The sequence below is a fragment of the Gadus morhua genome, chromosome 3 (assembly GCF_902167405.1).
Source record: "Gadus morhua chromosome 3, gadMor3.0, whole genome shotgun sequence".
Taxonomy (NCBI): Eukaryota; Metazoa; Chordata; class Actinopteri; order Gadiformes; family Gadidae; genus Gadus; species Gadus morhua.
The window spans coordinates 11,272,040-11,290,657 of record NC_044050.1 but is presented as its reverse complement, the minus strand read 5'-3'; the positions used below and the strand labels follow the sequence as shown (position 1 = coordinate 11,290,657).

The 18,618-nt window shown below is 44.7% G+C and overlaps 1 protein-coding gene across 1 annotated transcript; it reads left to right on the top strand.

The window, feature by feature from the left end:
* Positions 1-912: 912 nt before the first annotated feature.
* Positions 913-18,141, top strand: ugt8 (UDP glycosyltransferase 8). Its single transcript, XM_030352006.1, has 6 exons — positions 913-1,137; positions 4,333-5,165; positions 9,713-9,855; positions 11,080-11,156; positions 12,706-12,925; positions 14,898-18,141. Exons 2-6 carry the CDS (start codon positions 4,335-4,337, stop codon positions 15,313-15,315), a joined length of 1,689 nt encoding a protein of 562 aa, XP_030207866.1. The 5' UTR covers positions 913-1,137; positions 4,333-4,334; the 3' UTR covers positions 15,316-18,141.
* Positions 18,142-18,618: the final 477 nt, after the last annotated feature.

Genomic DNA, 18,618 nt, shown 5'->3' with positions numbered 1-18,618 from the left:
ACCCACACATGGAAGTTACTAAGAAGATTTCCTATCATGGCCCATCCTTCCTCGACAGCCAATGACATCGGGGCGCCTTTTGATGACTCAGGGCAAAGCAATCTTTCTGTGTGTGTGTAAGTGTGGGGAAGGGGTGGGGGTGGAGGGACATGGAGAGGGTCTGGCAGAGCGATAGGGGGAGATGGTGCAGAATGCGAAGCCATAGCTTGTGCTGCCATTGTGTCCCAGAGGGCACGGATGCAAACAAGCGGATCAGTGTTAGCTAGATAGAACAAATGGCTTATTTGTTTTTCACGTACACACACACACACACACACACACACACACACACACACACACACACACACACACACACACACACACACACACATACAAACACACAGGCACGCACAAACACACACTGACACACAAGCAAGCACACACAAACACACAGGAAGCCAATCACACACACACACACACACACACACACACACACACACACACACACACACACACACACACACACACACACACACACACACACACACACACACACACACGTGTGTGTGCACACACACAGACACAGACGGATACGGGCAGAGACACAAACAAACAAACACTAAAACAGAAATACATACACAAACTCACAAACAAAGGAACAAAAACACATGAACCAACAGTTTTGAGGGGCATGTGTTCCATCCAAGCACTGATTCACTGCAATGTTCACTCACTAATATATTTATAACATATATCATTCTGTTTGTTATAGTTCCTCGTTCATACCTGAGGTATTACTGCAATTAATCATTTTTCGGTGCATGCACCCGTGAAAGGTAGGGTAGGGCGGACATTCTCCTCCCCACCATAATGACCCGACAAATCATAAGAGCTCGTCTCTCGCTAGCCACTCCCTTCCTTACCATCCTCTGGCCCCGCCCCACAGAGTGACCAGTCGACGCGTTGGGAGCTTCTTCTACTCTTCTTTGATTGACCGGGACCAACTTTGCTAGTTGCCTTTATCGGGGATTTTTTTAGTTTTGTATTTTGTCTTTTCTTTTAGTTTCCACACCTGCCCCCGATCTACCCTCTGCGTTCTTTTTCTTTAGGACTAACACCGTTTCCAGCCCGATCCAAGTCGAGCCAACACACAACAAGGTGAGTTCCTTAACAGGTGCAGCCTTTAATAAGATGACAGTGCTGGTTGGGACGAGTGTGGTTCGTGGACGCTCTTTAACCAGCGGCCATTGTGTTTCTGCTGCTTTTCAAATGATTTTTAATGCAGCGCAAGACTTAATTATGTAGTAAAATTGAATATTATTCTTATCTATAGTAATAGCTTACTATAACATTTTAATATATATATGTATAGATGTATGTGTTTAAAGTATAGCTTTATTTATGTTACACTTATAAATATACAGATTTAGAAAGGGCTCTGCATACACATTTTTTGGTATAAGAAATATGCCAAAAAACATCGTTCCAATTTGTTCGATTCGAATGATGATTCAACTTTTGTGTATAGGTTTGTGTGTGTGTGTGTGTGTGTGTGTGTGTGTGTGTGTGTGTGTGTGTGTGTGTGTGTGTGTGTGTGTGTGTGTGTGTGTGTGTGTGTGTGTGTGTGTGTGTGTGTGTGTGTGTGTGTGTGTGTGTGTGTGCGTGCGTGTGTGTCGCTAACCCATGTTGGCTCTTTTCCCTCGAGCGCCTCGCAACTCCTGCCCCGGGCTGCGTTCTATTTTTTTCTCTGGCCAATGTACACCCTTGAGGCTATTTAACTAAAAACCTCATAAACTTACTTTAGGCATGTCTGTTGGTGGTGCGAATTTCCTTTAGCCGGCGACAGAGTGGTTCAACGGTTGTGTTTAAATAATTCAGATGTTTAATTCAACAAACGGCCTGGCCGGGGGCCACACACCCAACTGAACTAATACGTCTTCATCACTTTTAAACGTCTCGTTAGAAACCCGTCGCGTGGAAGGGATGAGCATCTTTATTATCAAATGCAAATTGATTGAAAACAGCAGGAACTGTTGCTGCAAATAAGGAATGCAAAGGTAGACTGAGTAAGGAAATTTAATTGAACTTGCCCTGTGGAAAACTGGTTTAAAGGAGCCACCTAAATGGTGACCTATGAAACTATATAGGCTCAGCCGTGGCAAAGTTTCAAAGGTTTTAACTAACGCTTAAGGCAGACCGTTATGGTTCCACGTTGCTACTGTGGCCTAGGCACTTAATAATGCAGAGCAAATGTGAGACGGCCTTACCTTTAGGGGCACCACTTGCCTTAAGGGGCATTGATTGATTTTAACCTATATTGATCTATCTATATAATTGTATACTCTATGCTAATCATGGCAACAGTTAGGATAATATTATATGCATGATTAAACCATTGCGACTACAGATCATCTTCTCATGCATATAATGAAGACCTAGGTGTTAAGTCCCTTCTCATTGGGGGGTTAACTTAAGCAAACACGCCCTTGCTGCCAATGCTGAAGCTAATACAGTGTCGATGGATAAGCACTATATAGTTCCCACCTTCAGTGTTTGCCTTGACCAAGTTGTCATTCTCTTGTAGAGCTGTGAGCAATGCTGGTTTTGACCCATTCATTCCGGCTCTTTACCAGACCGCCTTCCTCACTGAAGAAGCGTTTCACCACTGCTGAGAAGCCACCCAGATCCCTTAGTTACCAAATGCCCTTCAAGACTGAAGGACCATGCAAAACCATCTTGTCCTGGACTTCTGATTCTCTGCTAGATGTCTTTTTATCAAACCTTGAGCTTGGAGTAATAAGACTCCTTCATTAGTAACTCAAGGCATGATGCTTGCACCGTCCACGGTATATAATGGCTGGTTTCTATAGTTACTGTAAACAGTCTGGCCTGAGAAGTGTTCGTAACTTTAACCCCTAGAACAATGCTCTACAAAATGGCCAACGCCATTGCTCCACTTCTGCTCAGGGTTTCTAGCTGTCCTTGGGACAGGGGGATAGCTGATAAGCAGATGGTTGATGCGCTGTGTATTGACTTAAGAAGTAGTATGGCACCTGGAGCACACTAGCTTATCGGTCAGATTCTTTGAGATAGTAGAAATGATAAGATCATTTAACGCTGAGTCACTGTGTCTAACATGCCCATTTGGTTTGAGAGGCATAACATTATAGATGAGCATTGCTGGGATAATCTATGGATATCATCACATTATGACATTGTCTCAAACTCATAATTCTATGAGAACTACATGTGCTCTAGGTAAGATTGTTGATTATTGGAAATCCTGGATATTAAGATTTTCGCTGTGATGATTCATCATTGATTTATTTGTGTAATCAACATTGTATTGTTAAATAGATACATGAGTTAATATACACTTTGGATGTAATGCCGATGGACATGACATGACCATACGATGCAATAGAGACATCTAGGTGCATGAAGGGCTCATAATGAGTCTTTGTGTCTGCAGAGCTTATTGAGGTTTAGTATGGAGCTGCTGGGTGCTGGCCCACAGGGAGGCTCTGAAAAATGCACATGCATTTTGAATACAAGGTGCAACCTGAGGACAAGCTTGAGTGTCATCAGGCAACCGATAGAGTGGTTCAGATAGTTATTAAAACAACCATTGGGTGGTGGTTAAGTGCCCCCAAGGCAGGCCAATGTGAACGTGTGCAAAGGACATGGCACATCGTTGCTTTCTCTCGTTAGCTATTCATTACTGCCTTGCCCGGGCAGAAAGTGGTTAAAGGTAACCACCACTCTATGAGTATTGCCAAAGGAATTTTAGTTACAACGTGGCTCTATAAATACATTCATCCGGAGATAGGATCAGGCACTTTCCTTGTTTTAGTAGACCCATTTGCTGCATTTGCATGTAGGGCTGCTAGATTATGGGAAAAATCATAATCACGATTACTTTGGTCGATATTGAAATCACGATTATTCAAACGATTATTTTTGAGTTTGAAAACATGTTGTATTTATTCAGCATGACTCTCCCAAAAAAAACTTTGTAACTGAGAACTTAGAAATTTCGCCTTAAAAATTAAACAAAATGGTCAAGAGAAAATGTTCCAATCTAAAATAATATGCAGATATGTTTCCAGCTGTTCTTCCCTTTCTATAAAACATTAAAAAAAACTTGATTGTGTTAATTTTGTGATCGTTTGACGCAAAAATCAAAATCGCGATCAAGATTCGATTAATCGCCCAGCCCTATTTGCATGTGGTAAGTATTTCATCAGGAAGTGCTGCCACCAGCGGCTATGATATTGTTTGTAGTTGCTATGAACAGTATTTTCCATGTGATGTAACACAGTGTTTAAACTCTTCTCTCCTCTGTCTCCCCAGCCATGAACCTACCTCCTTCCCTCACTCTCTTCCTTGGACTCATATCCTGGTGCCCCTGTGCACTGTTGGCTTCTAAAGTGATCGTGGTTCCTCCAATCATGTTTGAGTCCCACCTGTACATCTTCAAGACACTGGCCACGGCGCTGCATCAGGACGGACACGAGACCCACTTCCTGGTCTCGGAGGGCCGGGACGTGCCCCCCTCGCCCCACTACAACTTCCAGCGCTACCCCGGCATCTTCAACAGCAGCACGGCCGACAACTTCCTGCAGTCCAAGGTGCGCAACATTTTCTCGGGCCGCCTGACCTTCCTGGAGCTCTTCGACATCCTGGACCACTACTCGCAGAACTGCGACGCGGTGGTTGGCAGCGCCGAGGTCATGGCCCGGCTGAAGGCCGAGCAGTTCGACCTGCTGCTGGTGGACCCCAACGAGATGTGCGGCTTCGTCATCGCCCACATCCTTGGCGTGAAGTACGCTGTGGTCAGCACGGGCCTCTGGTACCCAGCCGAGGTGGGCGCACCGGCGCCGCTCTCGTACGTGCCGGAGTTCAACACCCTGCTGACGGACCGCATGTCCCTGGGCCAGCGCATCACCAACACGGCCGTCTACCTGGTGCAGCGCTTTGGCGTGCACTTCATCGCCCTGCCCAAGTACGACCGCATCATGAGGCGGCACGGGGTGACGCCCCGCGTGGCCATGGCCGACCTGGTGCAGGGCAGCCAGATGTGGATGCTGTGCACGGACCTGGCCCTGGAGTTCCCCCGGCCCACCATGCCCCACGTGGTCTACATAGGGGGCATCCTCACCCAGCCCGCCAAGCCACTGCCGCAGGTTTGTACAGCCAAGGTAACCCTTGCCGGTACCCATCAGGGCTAGGATACAAGCCCCGCCTTGGGTTGGGCGCCGTGACCTGAGGGACAATGGCTGACTCAAGTTTGCAATCCTTTGTCTTGCTAATGGTGTGCTGTTAATTTATCTTTTAGCTCTCTGTGAAGGTGACCACCATAAGCACCAGTCAAATAAGCACAACCAGCCTCAACTGTTACTGATGCTATTCCCAAGCCATTTATTGGTCCTGTGTAGCTCAACTCGTGGCGCCTGGCATTAACACTGCCAAAGTTAGGGGTTCCCTTTTTTTTTAAAGTTTTAACAGAATTTTGGATTATAAATTTTGTTGTCGAATTTACTGTGAATATAAAGGCAATTCATTGTAAGCCATTTGAATGAAAGCCTCTTCTAAGTGACTCAGTAGTCAAATAGAACAGGCCTCTGCACGAGGTGAGGCCATATATTTTCATATGTAAAGAAGCATTAGCAACATGCAACGTCGAAACCCTCTCTACGTTTGACCAAAGTTTAGTCGTCCAATCAACCTTTGGTCAAAGTTCAATGGTACTTCAATGTTTGGACTGCAATACATTAGACCTGGATGGGTAAATCAGTATTTGAAAAGGTCAGCATGTGTGAGAACTCTGTGACTAATGACATTAGAAGCAACCATAGATGGCAGTTTACTGGTAAATTACCTGGGTAATCTCGCACGGTTCCCTGCTCGCCACAAACACCCCATCATGTCATTTCTGGCTCTGCAGCTGGGACAAAAAGTCCATAATGTATATCGCAGCTATTAAATCTAAAATCTGTGTAAAGATTTTGCACATTGCAGCAATTTATCCCTGCAGGATCCCATTGACAAACATGAACTCATTGTTGGGAAAGCTAGCATGAATTAATTATCCTGAGGAGAATGGGGTTATTTGACTTGGGGATGAAGTGGCGGCTTGTCTCGGGACACAAAGCCCTCTCAGCTCCTGGAGCACATATATACGCTCCAGAGCCCTGCCCCCCCCCCTTCCCCTCCACCCCCCCTAGTACATGCAGCTCATCAAGACGCATGAAGTACGTATGGCGAACGCTTTCATTGACGTGTTCGGCGTTGAACGCCCCCTTATCACTTAGTTCAGGGGGCACCATTGTAATATGTCTCCAATTCCTACTGAGGCTTCAACATGTTGACAGACTTGTTGTATTGACTGTGGTTTACATTTTAAGAAGCATACTTACCTCTCTAATTTTATAAGCAAGAGAAGACAAGAGACTGAAGTGTATTTTCATCGGGAGTGTTCCCTTTCTCTTGTCCAAAGTTGATGTCCCGGTCCTATATCAGCGGCCATCATATTTTCTGTTACTTTTCCTTCTGTATAAGGTGGATGAGTGCGATAAATATCTTGTTTATATGTGTATTGTATAAACATCTGGTTTATTGCACTCAAAGCAAATTGCTTTCTACAACAGTTGGGAATCATACCCAGCTTGGAAATTATACCACTCACCATACAGTGATTGCTAACCTTTGGCACATCATTCATGAAAATGTTCAGATATAGCATTTTGATGATGCGTTCACCTCATAAATCCTGACAAACTGCTCTCCCCTGCATGAAAATACACAACCTGCTTTGAATGATAAAAAGCATCACTATCGATATCGGCGATCTGTTCATGGATAACTTGGTATCGGATCGAAACCAAATGTTAAGTATCACCCACCCCTAGTAACAGCTAATGTTTACTTTCTCTTGTCCATTGTGTTGTATGAATGGCTTGGGGTTAACCTACACCCAATATTTAAGGTCTGTGCATGTGTGTCTTGGGGGGGTGGAGCCGGGTTGTTTTTAGGAAGAACAAAGGCAATTGCTAGCGGAATACTTGATGGCAAGGCGCACGCTGGGGGGGGGGGGGGGGGGGGCAAAGATAAAGGACGTCAAGAGCGTAGGCACCGGCATCTTGTGTGCGTGCGTACGCGTGCACGCGTGTGTGTGTGTGTGTGTGTGTGTGTGTGCGCTCAAGCAACAATGGGTGGGAGTTTCGTGTCGTTTCGGGAATGCCTCTTGCGCCAATGGGGTGCATTGTGCGTTGTAGGGTGGGGGGGTCATAATGGAAGTGGAGGGAGAACGGAGTCATTGTCTCTGGCGCCGGCGCCGGGGACACTGAGCCACTCTTATGGGGACAGAAGTGCCCAGTGTGCTGCTGGGCACCCAGCTGGACCATCCTCTTCCTCCTCTCCTCTCCTCGTCTTCCTCGACCGCATCACGCCCCTGATTAACACGCATGCAGCCTCACGCTCGCACCATTGCTCATGCCATACTGGCTTCAAACAAACACAAGCACGCACATGCACACATGCAAACACACGACAGTGCATTTATGTGTCTTTGCATGCGTGTGTTTTGAAAGGCTATCTCTTATGCCGATAGAAGTAGCTTAACCCCCTTTGATCAAACACGTTTGGCAGATAAAGGCTGTCTCGCGCCGTCCTCATCATTTTATGAGCCAAACGGGCCGGCGGCCAGAATGAACATTAATACATTAGGGGATTATGATATAGTCGTAAATGAAGAGGCTGATACGGGATTCGGCTTCTCTGCTCCCTACCTTTCTCAGCCATTGAGACGTGTTGCATTTCCTGCACCTGTGATTGAAAGGCACAATGGATTCCATACAACCAATCACAGAAGAGATGTATGGAAGCATATATGTAGCAAAATTCAAATGGCAATGCAATTTGGAATTACATTATGCATTTGACAATTCATTATGCAATTTTATAATGTAATTTGTAAATACGTTATTCAAAGTGTATTTTAACATGCAAAGTGACAATGCAATCCTCAATTAAATTTGCAAAAGTTATAACAATACAAATAGAATAACATTTTGTCAAATTCTTTGAGTTCCTTTATACAAATTGAAAAGCTATAGCGTCCCCGTGATTGCAATCCACTTCGCCACGCTCCGTGTGTCGCGATATTCAAATGACATTTCAATCCGCAAAACGGAATCTAAAGAGGGAATCCAAAGAGGAATCCAAAACGGAATCCAAAGAGGAATCCAAAAAGTCAACATGCAAAGTGGCAAACGTATCAGCCAATCAGCGTCTGGGCGGGAACTACGTCACTTGCTCGTAATTTCCTTGTTCACTTCTAGTTCGCATGTGTCAGGTCCATGGTCACCAATGGAGAGTATTGATACGCTCCGAAGTTTGGCCGATGATGTGGAGAACAATCGTGTTGAAGACATGCAGTAGATAGAGTGCGTGTTCTGGGAGATAGGATAGACCACTTATCCTCACTTGTACGTTTTGACGCCAGTGTGGTAAACACAAAGATTTCCGAAGTGCTACAGGCACTGGGTGCGAAACATAGGGTCGGGAGACCCACCGTCTCCACCCACTCCTCACCTACAAAGCTCTCCACAACCTAGCCCCCAGTTACCTCTGCGACCTCCTCCAAGAATACACTCCCTCCCGCTCCCTCCGCTCAACCTCTGGACTACTATATGTATCCCCACATCACGACTCATTACGAATGGGTGCCCGGTCATTCAACTTTTCAGCACCCAGGCTCTGGAACTCCCTCCCCCCACACATAAAACAGATACCCTTGGAGACCCAGACGCTATTTGGCTGATACGTTTGCCACTTTGCATATTGACTTTTTGGATTCCTCTTTGGATTCCTCTTTGGATTCCGTTTTGCCAAATCTTTGGCAAAGCGTTCGTTTTGCGGATTGAAATGTCATTTGAATATCGCAACACACGGAGCGTGGCGAAGTGGATTGTAATCACGGGGACGCTATAGCTTTTCAATTTGAATAAAGGAAATCAAAGAATTTGACAACATTTTATTGTATTTTTATTGTTATAACTTTTGCAAATTTAATTGAGGATTGCATTGTCACTTTGCATATTAAAATTCACTTTGAATAACGTATTTACAAATGACATTATGAAATTGCATAATGCATTGTCAATTGCATAACGTAATTACTTATAGAATTGCAAATTGCAAATTGCATTGCCATTTGAATTTTGCTACATATATGCTTCCATAGAGATGCACTGGTTGGTCGGAAATGAACAGGGATCGGTGTTAAATGTAAATTGGCTCATACAGAGGCCGGCGCAGATAACTTAAGACTGTATTCTCACAGTGTATTTCACTTGCTCATAGCTGACAGATGGCTTTGACATTTCTCATCAAATTACACCCAAATAATAGCTCTTAAAACTAACCTGCAGAACTTTTTTAGGTTAAAAAGTTTGCTGCATTCGTGTTCAATGTTATTTATTGATTATATTTCCATGTGTTTTAGTAGATATTATCATTTATAAATTCTCTCAGATAGAGGGTTTATTCACTCAAGAATTGAATCTATACTTATCTAAAATGTGGAAAAGCCTCCAAACTATTTCCGAAGCGGTAAATGTCAATTATTGGAGACGAGAAAGTGTTTAATATGTGTGTGTGTGTAATACGTGTATGTGCACTGTGTGTGTGATACGGGTGTGGTTACGCTGTATGTGTTTTCCGGGGGCAGGAGTTTGAGGCCTGGGTGAACGACACCGCGGACCACGGCTTTGTCGTTGTGTCGTTCGGCGCCGGGGTCAAGTACCTCTCCGATGACATCACCCGCAAGCTGGCCGGCGCTCTGGCCCTCCTGCCTCAACGTGTGGTGTGGAGGTACGGTGCCCTCCTCATGCTGTCAAACACCACAACCCACTCTACCCCTCACCCCATGCATTGATGTATGGATGAATGTACGAGTTGATCACATATAAGCGTGTTATCGGTTTGGAGTGGGAGCTTCGCCTTTGAACATTATTGGCGATTTCCAGGACAGCTTGAACGTGCGGAAAGCACGTACACAGGCACACACACAAGGACTCTTGCGTGTGTGTGTGTTTGTGTGTGTGTGTTTGAAGGCTCATACCTTTGGGGCCTCCAGTATGTACAAGCTGTCCTGTATAATAAAAATCTTGCATAAACTCTAATCATTTACTTGGGACTCCAGGTTACCCATTTCAGAAAAGAAGGGTGAGGGTTGATGGGGGGAGAGAGAATGGAGAGGGTCGAAGGGGGGGAGAGATGGGAGAGAGACAATGGGGGGGGGGGAGAGAGATGGGAGGGGGTCGATGGGGGAGGGGGTCGATGGGGGAGAGGGTTGATGGGGGAGAGAGATGAAAGTATGTTACGAAAAATAACGGATCCTTCCGATCTCTGCTTTTTTTGTTCCCTTGTAATTGATCCATTGTCTTTCTCTGTATCAACAAAGATGAGGTCAAATATTTTGCTGTAAAAGTTTCAATTATCTTTTTAAAGTAAGAAACGTTTTATGTATGTATGTAGCCGATAAGATAACTTTATTGAAGAAATCTATAGATTACCTTGGCTAAGACTCGTAATACTGGATCCGATCTGGCAACCGTATCCAAGGCAGATATTCAGAATACTAACTATCTACCTAGATCTTGAATTTACATTTGGTGGCATTGCCCATTACAAAACCAGGCATAGAAATGAATGAAAGACGTTTAGAATTAATCTTGAACCAAGATGTACAGCTTTGCTTACTTCTGGCTGTTTTAGGTTCTTATAAACAGCATTAGCTTAGTTTATACTGGTCTATTTTGGACTCAACGACAACTCTCTAATTGCCTTATTTGGGTACGATCATTGATTTATTCAGAACAAAATAAATTATACACCAAATATTTTGGTTCAACAACAATGCCAATTTAATGAATCTCTTTTTGCTTTCAATGTTGTTATTAGGATAGTGCCGTAGCTGTCCTGCACACAAGCAGGTCAATGTTGTGACAACAACAGGCAGTTTGAATTGTGCTGAAACCTGTGTCCCCAGCCCGTCCTCTCACGATGTACCCTGCCCCTCTTTCACCTTGACAGATTCTCTGGAGTCCCACCCAGTAACCTAGGCAACAATACCAAGCTTGTTGATTGGATGCCTCAGAATGACCTACTGGGTAAGAAGGATAAAATAAAGCCGCGCCTAGTTTAAGATAAGGATTAGTTAAGGTTTACTTGTCATTGGACTTTGTCATAGACCACTCTTTCAATATTTAACCTATAACAACATTCTATTACAATTTAGAAATGTAATATTATATTATCTTCCTTTATTTCTAGCGCACCTTTCTTCACATAACTTACAATGTGCAACATTCACTATCATATACAAACTTAAACCAGAAATGTGATCACCTCACTGCATTGTAGCCCAGTACAACCTTGGATAGTAAATATGCAGTGTGTGTTCTGTAGGGGATCATCAGGTGTGCTTGTCGTACACAACACTAAAATAACTCTGTTGTTATTTTTACATGGTCCTCGATATCCCTTGTGTCCACAACAGAGAGGTTGAAGCCTCTGGCCATGTTTACGTTTACCTAAATTACTTGTTTAGTCGAGTTTGTCATTGTGAGGTTTATGCCAATTACTGCATTATCTAAAGTAGATTTATTACGTAGGTTTATTAAGTTCTTCTTATCATAAAGTGTTACCGAACTTCCAGTTGGAAGCAAACTCCTCGTTTTGTTCCACACTTGTTTCATTGAACGGGGGGTTCTCTGACTGCCACTCCCTGTCTGGGGAGATGGATCTCTACTTCCCGTCGGTCCGCTTGTTTTTCTGCTTCAGTCGTTTTATCTCTTCTCGATCTCACAGTAGAGGGGGTCAAGGGGAAGGGTACCTGTTGGCTTTGCACTGCTATAAATGAGTAATGTTCGGCTGACTGCGAACACACAATGCATCACTCGTAAAGTCTTTTAAAGTCACCCATTTACAGATAAAGGTTTGTCTCAATCACACACACACGATTTTTGAAAATGTATTATGGTCATAATTTGCTTATTTCCATCGATATTCATTTAAACTAAATGGATTATTAGTTTCTATCCAAATCGGTGTAACTCTCACTAAACTTTAAAATATTTTGTGATATCTTAGGAATTCAACCAATCAAACCGTAACCCGTTGCCCCTCATATAAGCGTTTTAATTAATCTTTAATAAACAGAGTCACAGAGCGGTTTATAATATCTGGTTATGTAATACACCATGATGTATACAGATCATGTATTTGAGAACAACTATTGATAAATAACCCAACACCTAATAGCATCTCTCCAACTGAATACACAATAGAAGCTCTACGCAGAATTTAGAATATTGAATAGAATCTCTCCCAAAGCAACCCAACACCCAATTGAATTGCTCCCACATAAACCAGCCTCCAATAGAATATCTCCCAACACCCAATATTATCTCTCCAACACAACCCAATCCAATCGGATAATGTGAAGAGGATTGGATGCTGGGTCATCTAAGAACAGCCAATAGAATCTCTCCAACATTACGCAACGCCGAATAGAATCCCTCCCACATATCCCAACACCCAATTCAACCTCTATTCAGAACCCACCAATCAACACAAGCCTTCATCAAACTAACACAATAACCAGCACCAGTCGCGGATCACGCGTAAGCAACGGTTTCTCTCTGCTGCCCCCTGCAGGCCACGCCAACACGCGGGCCTTCCTGAGCCACGGCGGACTGAACAGCATCTACGAGGCCATGTACCACGGCGTGCCGGTGGTGGGCGTGCCCCTGTTTGGCGACCACTACGACACCATGACGCGCGTGGCGGCCAAGGGCATGGGCCTCATGCTGCACTGGAAGAGCATGACGGAGGAGGAGCTGCGCGCCGCGCTCCACAGCGTCATCAGCGACAGCAGGTCAGCGCCCACACATACCCGTACACACCAGTGCATGCTGGTCGATTGATATACCAGTACACATACCAGTTCACATACCAGTACACACAAGGAAATGGTAGCATAGACCAGCAAATGCAAGTGATAGATACCAGTAAATGCCAGCAGGAAATACCAGTAAATGCCAGTGATATAAACCAGTAAATGCTAGTGGTAAATCCCAGTAAATACAAGTGGTGGATACAAGTTTATGCCAGTGGTAGATAGCAGTAAATGCCATTGCTATTAATCACCAAAGAAATATACAAACCAGTAAAGGCATTGATATAAACCAGTAAATCCCAGTTGTAAATCCCAGTAATTGCAAAACAGTAATAACAAACAAGTTAATGGAAGTGGTAGACACAAGAAAATAACAGTGGAAGATACATTTATGCCAGTGGTAGACACCAGCAAATACCAGTGGTAGATACCAGTAAATGCCAGCGGAAGATACCATTAAATACCAGTAGTAGAGACAGTGGTCAATACATTTATGTGGTTGGATTTAGAGAATGGATGGATTCCTGGATAGAGGAATGGATTCATAATTGTTTTGAAACTCATATTCATATACTCATGAAGATAATATTTTTACTTAATGTTTCCGTTGAGGTTTCCAACGGCACCTAGTGCATGTGTGCGGTACTACTGCAATGTACCCTGCTCTACTGGTCTGCTCCTTCCCTTTTCTTTTTTTCTGTGTTCCCCTCGCTCTCTTTGGTGTGCGGTTATCCTGTTACTGGTGTTCTTGTAGGCTCAGCAATCATGCGTGCCCACTGCCCGCACCCGCACGCTCTCCCTCCCTCCAGTCCTTTATTTCTAGCGCACCTTTCTTCACATAACTTACAATGTGCAATATTCACTATCATATACAAACTTAAACCAGAGATCTGATCACCTCACTGCATTGTACAACCTTGGATAGTAAATGTGCAATGTGTGTTCTGTAGGGGATCATCAGGTGTGCTTGTCGTACACAACACTAAAATAACTCAAATATCCCTTGTGTCCACAACAGAGAGGATTTCAGTTGAAGCCTCTGGCCATGTTTACGTTTACCTAAATTACTTGTTTCGTCGGGTTTGTCATTGTGAGGTTTATGCTAATTACTGCATTATCTAAAGTAGATTAAGGGTTTATTAAGTTATTCTTATCATAAAGTGTTACCGAACTTCCAGTTGGAAGCAAACTCCTCGTACTCCTCTAACCCACACTTGTTTCATTGAACGGGGGGTTCTCTGACTGCCACTCCCTGTCTGGGGAGATGGATCTCTACTTCCCGTCGGTCCGCTTGATTTTCTGCTTCAGTCGTTTTATCTCTTCTCGATCTCACAGTAGAGGGAGTCAAGGGGAAGGGCACCTGTTGGCCCTGCACTGCTATAAATGAGGAATGTTCGGCTGACTGCGAACACACAATGCATCACTCATAAAGTATTTTAAAGTCACCCAATTCAGTAAATGCATTGATATAAACCAGTAGATCCCTCCCTCCACTCCCACCGTCTTGCTCTCTCTTTCCGTTCTCACTCGTCACTTTTTTTCATTTGCCGGATCTGTGCTCCTCCTGAGCTTCCTGCAGGATAAAGTTTGTGAAGAGCGTGCTGCTGCATGTTGTCTAGAATACATCGGAAGACCAGCCAGTGTGTCACAAACATAGCAAATACTGGTCGATGAGGCACAGCACATCAATGCTCGAGACCTCAAGCCCATGCTGAAGGCAGATCCTGCTGATGTGTGTGAGGGGGGGAGGAGCGAGAGAGCGGTTGGAGGATGGCAGTGAGCTGAGCGAGTGACTAAGATGAATACATGAGGCAGGCTGGGGCGAGTCATCTCTAGAGTATCCCCGACTTGGAATAAGTGTCCAGTGTCCACACACACACACACACACACACACACACACACACACACACACACACTGAGTAACACCTGGTATGCCCCTCCCACCCCCCAGGTACCGGCAGCAGGCCCGCCTCCTCTCGGCCATCCACAAAGACCAGCCAGGCCACCCGGTGTCCCGGGCCGCCTACTGGATCGGCTACCTGCTCCGGCACGGCGGCGCCGACCACCTGCGCTCGTCCGTCTACCACGTGTCCACGCTGCAGTACTTCCTGCTGGACGTCATCGCCGTCGTGGCGACCGTGGCCGCCCTGCTCGTCTTCGCCCTCTACCGGGCGGTGCGGTGGCTGAAGGGGTCGAGGGGCGCGGTGGCGGCGGCGGCGGCGAGCACCAGCAGCGGTAGCAGCAGCGGAAGGGGAGGAGTCAGGGATGAGGATGCGCTCACCAATGGACACTGCCACAGTGAGGCGGTGGTGGCCAACGGGAAGCACAAACGCAACGGCGCACTGCGAAGCGAGAAGAAGATAAACTAGAGGGTGGAGGCACGGGGAGGGGGGGGGGGGTTCGTTGGGCGGCATCGTGGTAGGGTTGCGAACTGGCGTGAAGTGTGGGGCTTCGGCAAAGCTGATCTCAGATCTGTTTCCGCATGAGAGAAAAGAAAAGGCTTGCCAGAGTAGGAGCAAGTGTAATGCATTGGTCGACCAGTGTAGTGCAGTTATGCAACCAGTGTGTGTATGTGTATGTGTGTGTGTGTGTGTGTGTGTGTGTGTGTGTGTGTGTGTGTGTGTGTGTGTGTGTGTGTGTGTGTGTGTGTGTGTGTGTGTGTGTGAGAAAGTGTGAGTGTGATGATGGGTGTGTCTGCGTGTGTGTGAGGATGGGTTTCAAGAGTGTGTATGTGTGTGCACACGTGATTGCCGAGGCAAATCTTAACAAAATGCGAGGAACACTTAACAGCTGCTACACGATGCAAATGCCAGTATCAACCGGGGAAAAAATACAACACGCATTTAGAAACAAACAGGAAAAGAAAGAATGGAGGCTCTACTTATTTCTCTTCCCTCAATTCTGTTATGTCTTTCGTTCGCTTTTCAAAACGAGCCAAAGACCACCATTGACCTAGAACACACTAGAGACAAAAAGCTTTTAATAAAAAAATTAAGTGATATTGCAATTAAAGATTTGAATTAAGCAGGAAACGTTTTAACCAAAGCATTACCTGCAGAGGCGTTTGTAAATAGGGGGAGAAAAACATCTATTTATTACTGTACAAACACACTGTAATGAACAGACCTTTTTAACCTTTCTTATTTATTATTTTTTTTAATTTAAGTCGTTTATCAGTAATACGATTGTATAATGGTTCATATACACTCCTTCTTATAAACTTATACCCTGTACAATTTACGTTTTTACCTAACAACAACTGCGTCAATTTGTATGTTTTCTTTTTTTAACAAGGTAAACAACCTTTGAAGAAAGTTGATTTCACCTTTTTTGGTTTAGGTAGGTTGGTTGAATTTCTACTGGGTGTGGCGGTGCCTGATCATAACCACCATCCCCTCCTAAAATGACCGCAGAGAAGGGCCCTCTGTCAGCCAATTAGTCTAATTAGGCAATTAAGGAATCACCAGTATGAGAGTGCATGCATTCAAGACCAGTAACGATCACCTGGTGAATCCTCAGACAATACCTTACCCCGGTATTCATGGTTGATCTGATGATGTCTGATCACAAATTGTTCAAATCATGAATTAATTTATTATTCTTTGTTTTATTGCCATTTTTGTTGTTGTAGACCATAATCTGTAGTAGAAACTCCTTGACGTTCATTCCCCAGCGCCAGCTAAATCCGTGTTGATTTAGCAGTGTTGTTTCAAATGTTAGTCGGTGCATTAGCTATAACAATTTTATGTGTGAATGATGAATTCTACATGTCGCCTTTTTGAATGCAAAAATTTGTGTATGCAAAGTGCTTGATAGTCTGTGTCTGTGTTTGCTTGGTTTTATTGTTTTTACGTGTGTGTGTGGTTGTGTGTCTGTGTGTGTGTGTGTGTGTGTGTGTGCAGGGGCGCCGCTAGGGATTTTGGGCCCCATGAAAAGAATCTTTACTTAGTGTCATTATTTTTTCTGTATTATAATTTCATCATCATTAGGGGCCTCTCTGGGCCCCCCTCCATCATGGGCCCCTAGAATCCGTCTCCTTTACCCCCCCTTTTCGGCGCCCCTGTGTGTGTGGTTGTGTGTTCGTGTTGATGATGATGATACAACCTTAGTCTGCACGTATGGAAGCATAAGGCTTGTACTTCTTAGCTCTTTATGTATCAAACTCTTATGGATTCATTCACAACCATCCTTCTGACCTTAAACAAGTTCTGCTCTCAGTGGGTCTCCCCTTTCCTATGTTTGGCACCATTTCCTAACTACTTCATGTGAAGTATTGAAAAGTCAAACGGGTGCGTTCCAACAAGGCCTGTGCCTTGATTCAAGTCCCTCTTTGTTCCCCCACGCTCCCTTTTATTTTAAACAGGCACGTGTAAGTTGAACAATGCAAATCAAAGGATAGTCTTAAGCTGTAGGCAAATGCTACGGGCAGCGAGAGCAAAGCAGGACGCGGAACAAACAAAGATCTCTCGATGTCGCATGTGAGAGAGGAAGGAGGAGGAGTAGGAGGAAGAGGGCCTTCCCCTGTTCTCTGCGAGCGAGTTCTGAGCCACAGGGCGTCTACCCAGCATATTTTCCGGCCTACGAACCGAGAGACCTTGTATACTTGAATCGCCATCATCACTTTCAGCTCCACCATCGACAAACACTTACAAGTTCTGAGGGGAAATTGAAGCCCGCGGCTGCTGGAGACACATAAAGCTATGACCAGAGAACGGAAAGCATTGGAGTATGAGACGAGAGAGAAAAGTTTTCAATAATTTTTGTCTTTTGTTGTTTCAGTATTTCTGTTAATGCTTGGTAGACAACCCCCTCCCCCTCCCTTATACATTTTTTAACTGAGGCTTCATCTTTCTCTGCAATTCCATTACTTCATCCTCCTCGAAACACAGTAATGTGTTACATGACAAGTGTGACCTTGATCATCAGATGTGGAGATTGGCCTGCCTCCGTGTAAGGTTAAAACCCTTCTTTTCATCTGTCTGAAGTTCTGTTTGGAGAGCAGGCTACAGTTTCCCTTGCCTACAAGTCCTTCTTACCTCAAGTTAGTTTTTAGTTTTATTTTTTTATTAAACTTCGCCCTTAGGTTGACTTTCAAAGTGCTCGCATTTCCTGTCACGTGTGCATCGTGTAAATATAATGTAAACAAACAAAGTACTAATGCTTAATAAACATTACAGATTTTGTTTGCAAGACAATGAATGACTCGCCTTTTGTGAGAGCTTAAAAAGGACGTCACAGGTGGTCAGCCCCCAGCCGAAAATGTATTCAATTGAAAAAGCCGATGAGTTTAGCTCCCAGTCATTCTAGAATCTAGCCTGTGTCGTTGCTAGGCAACAAGAAACTTTGGCGGTATCGGGTGGAAGAGGCCGTCTAAAGTGGACACACACACACACACACACACACACACACACACACACACACACACACACACACACACACACACACACACACACACACACACACACACACTACACACACACACACACACACACACACACACACACACACACACACACACACACACACACACACACACACACGCACACAAACAGTCTGGTGGATATGGTTATCCTGTGTTGGGTTAGTGCTCGTCCTGAGTGGGTCAGAGGTAACCTGAGTCACTGTCAATTATTCACACACACTCGCTCACCCTCACCGTTGAACACGCACAT

What these genes read in the sequence shown, in the direction of transcription:
- ugt8 (XM_030352006.1), top strand. Translation starts at nt 4,335, where the DNA reads ATGAACCTACCTCCTTCCCTCACTCTCTTCCTTGGACTCATATCCTGG. An exon ending in CCTCAACGTGTGGTGTGGAG is followed by an intron (nt 9,856 to 11,079) that starts GTACGGTGCCCT and finishes TCACCTTGACAG; the next exon opens with ATTCTCTGGAGTCCCACCCA. An exon ending in GCCTCAGAATGACCTACTGG is followed by an intron (nt 11,157 to 12,705) that starts GTAAGAAGGATA and finishes TGCCCCCTGCAG; the next exon opens with GCCACGCCAACACGCGGGCC.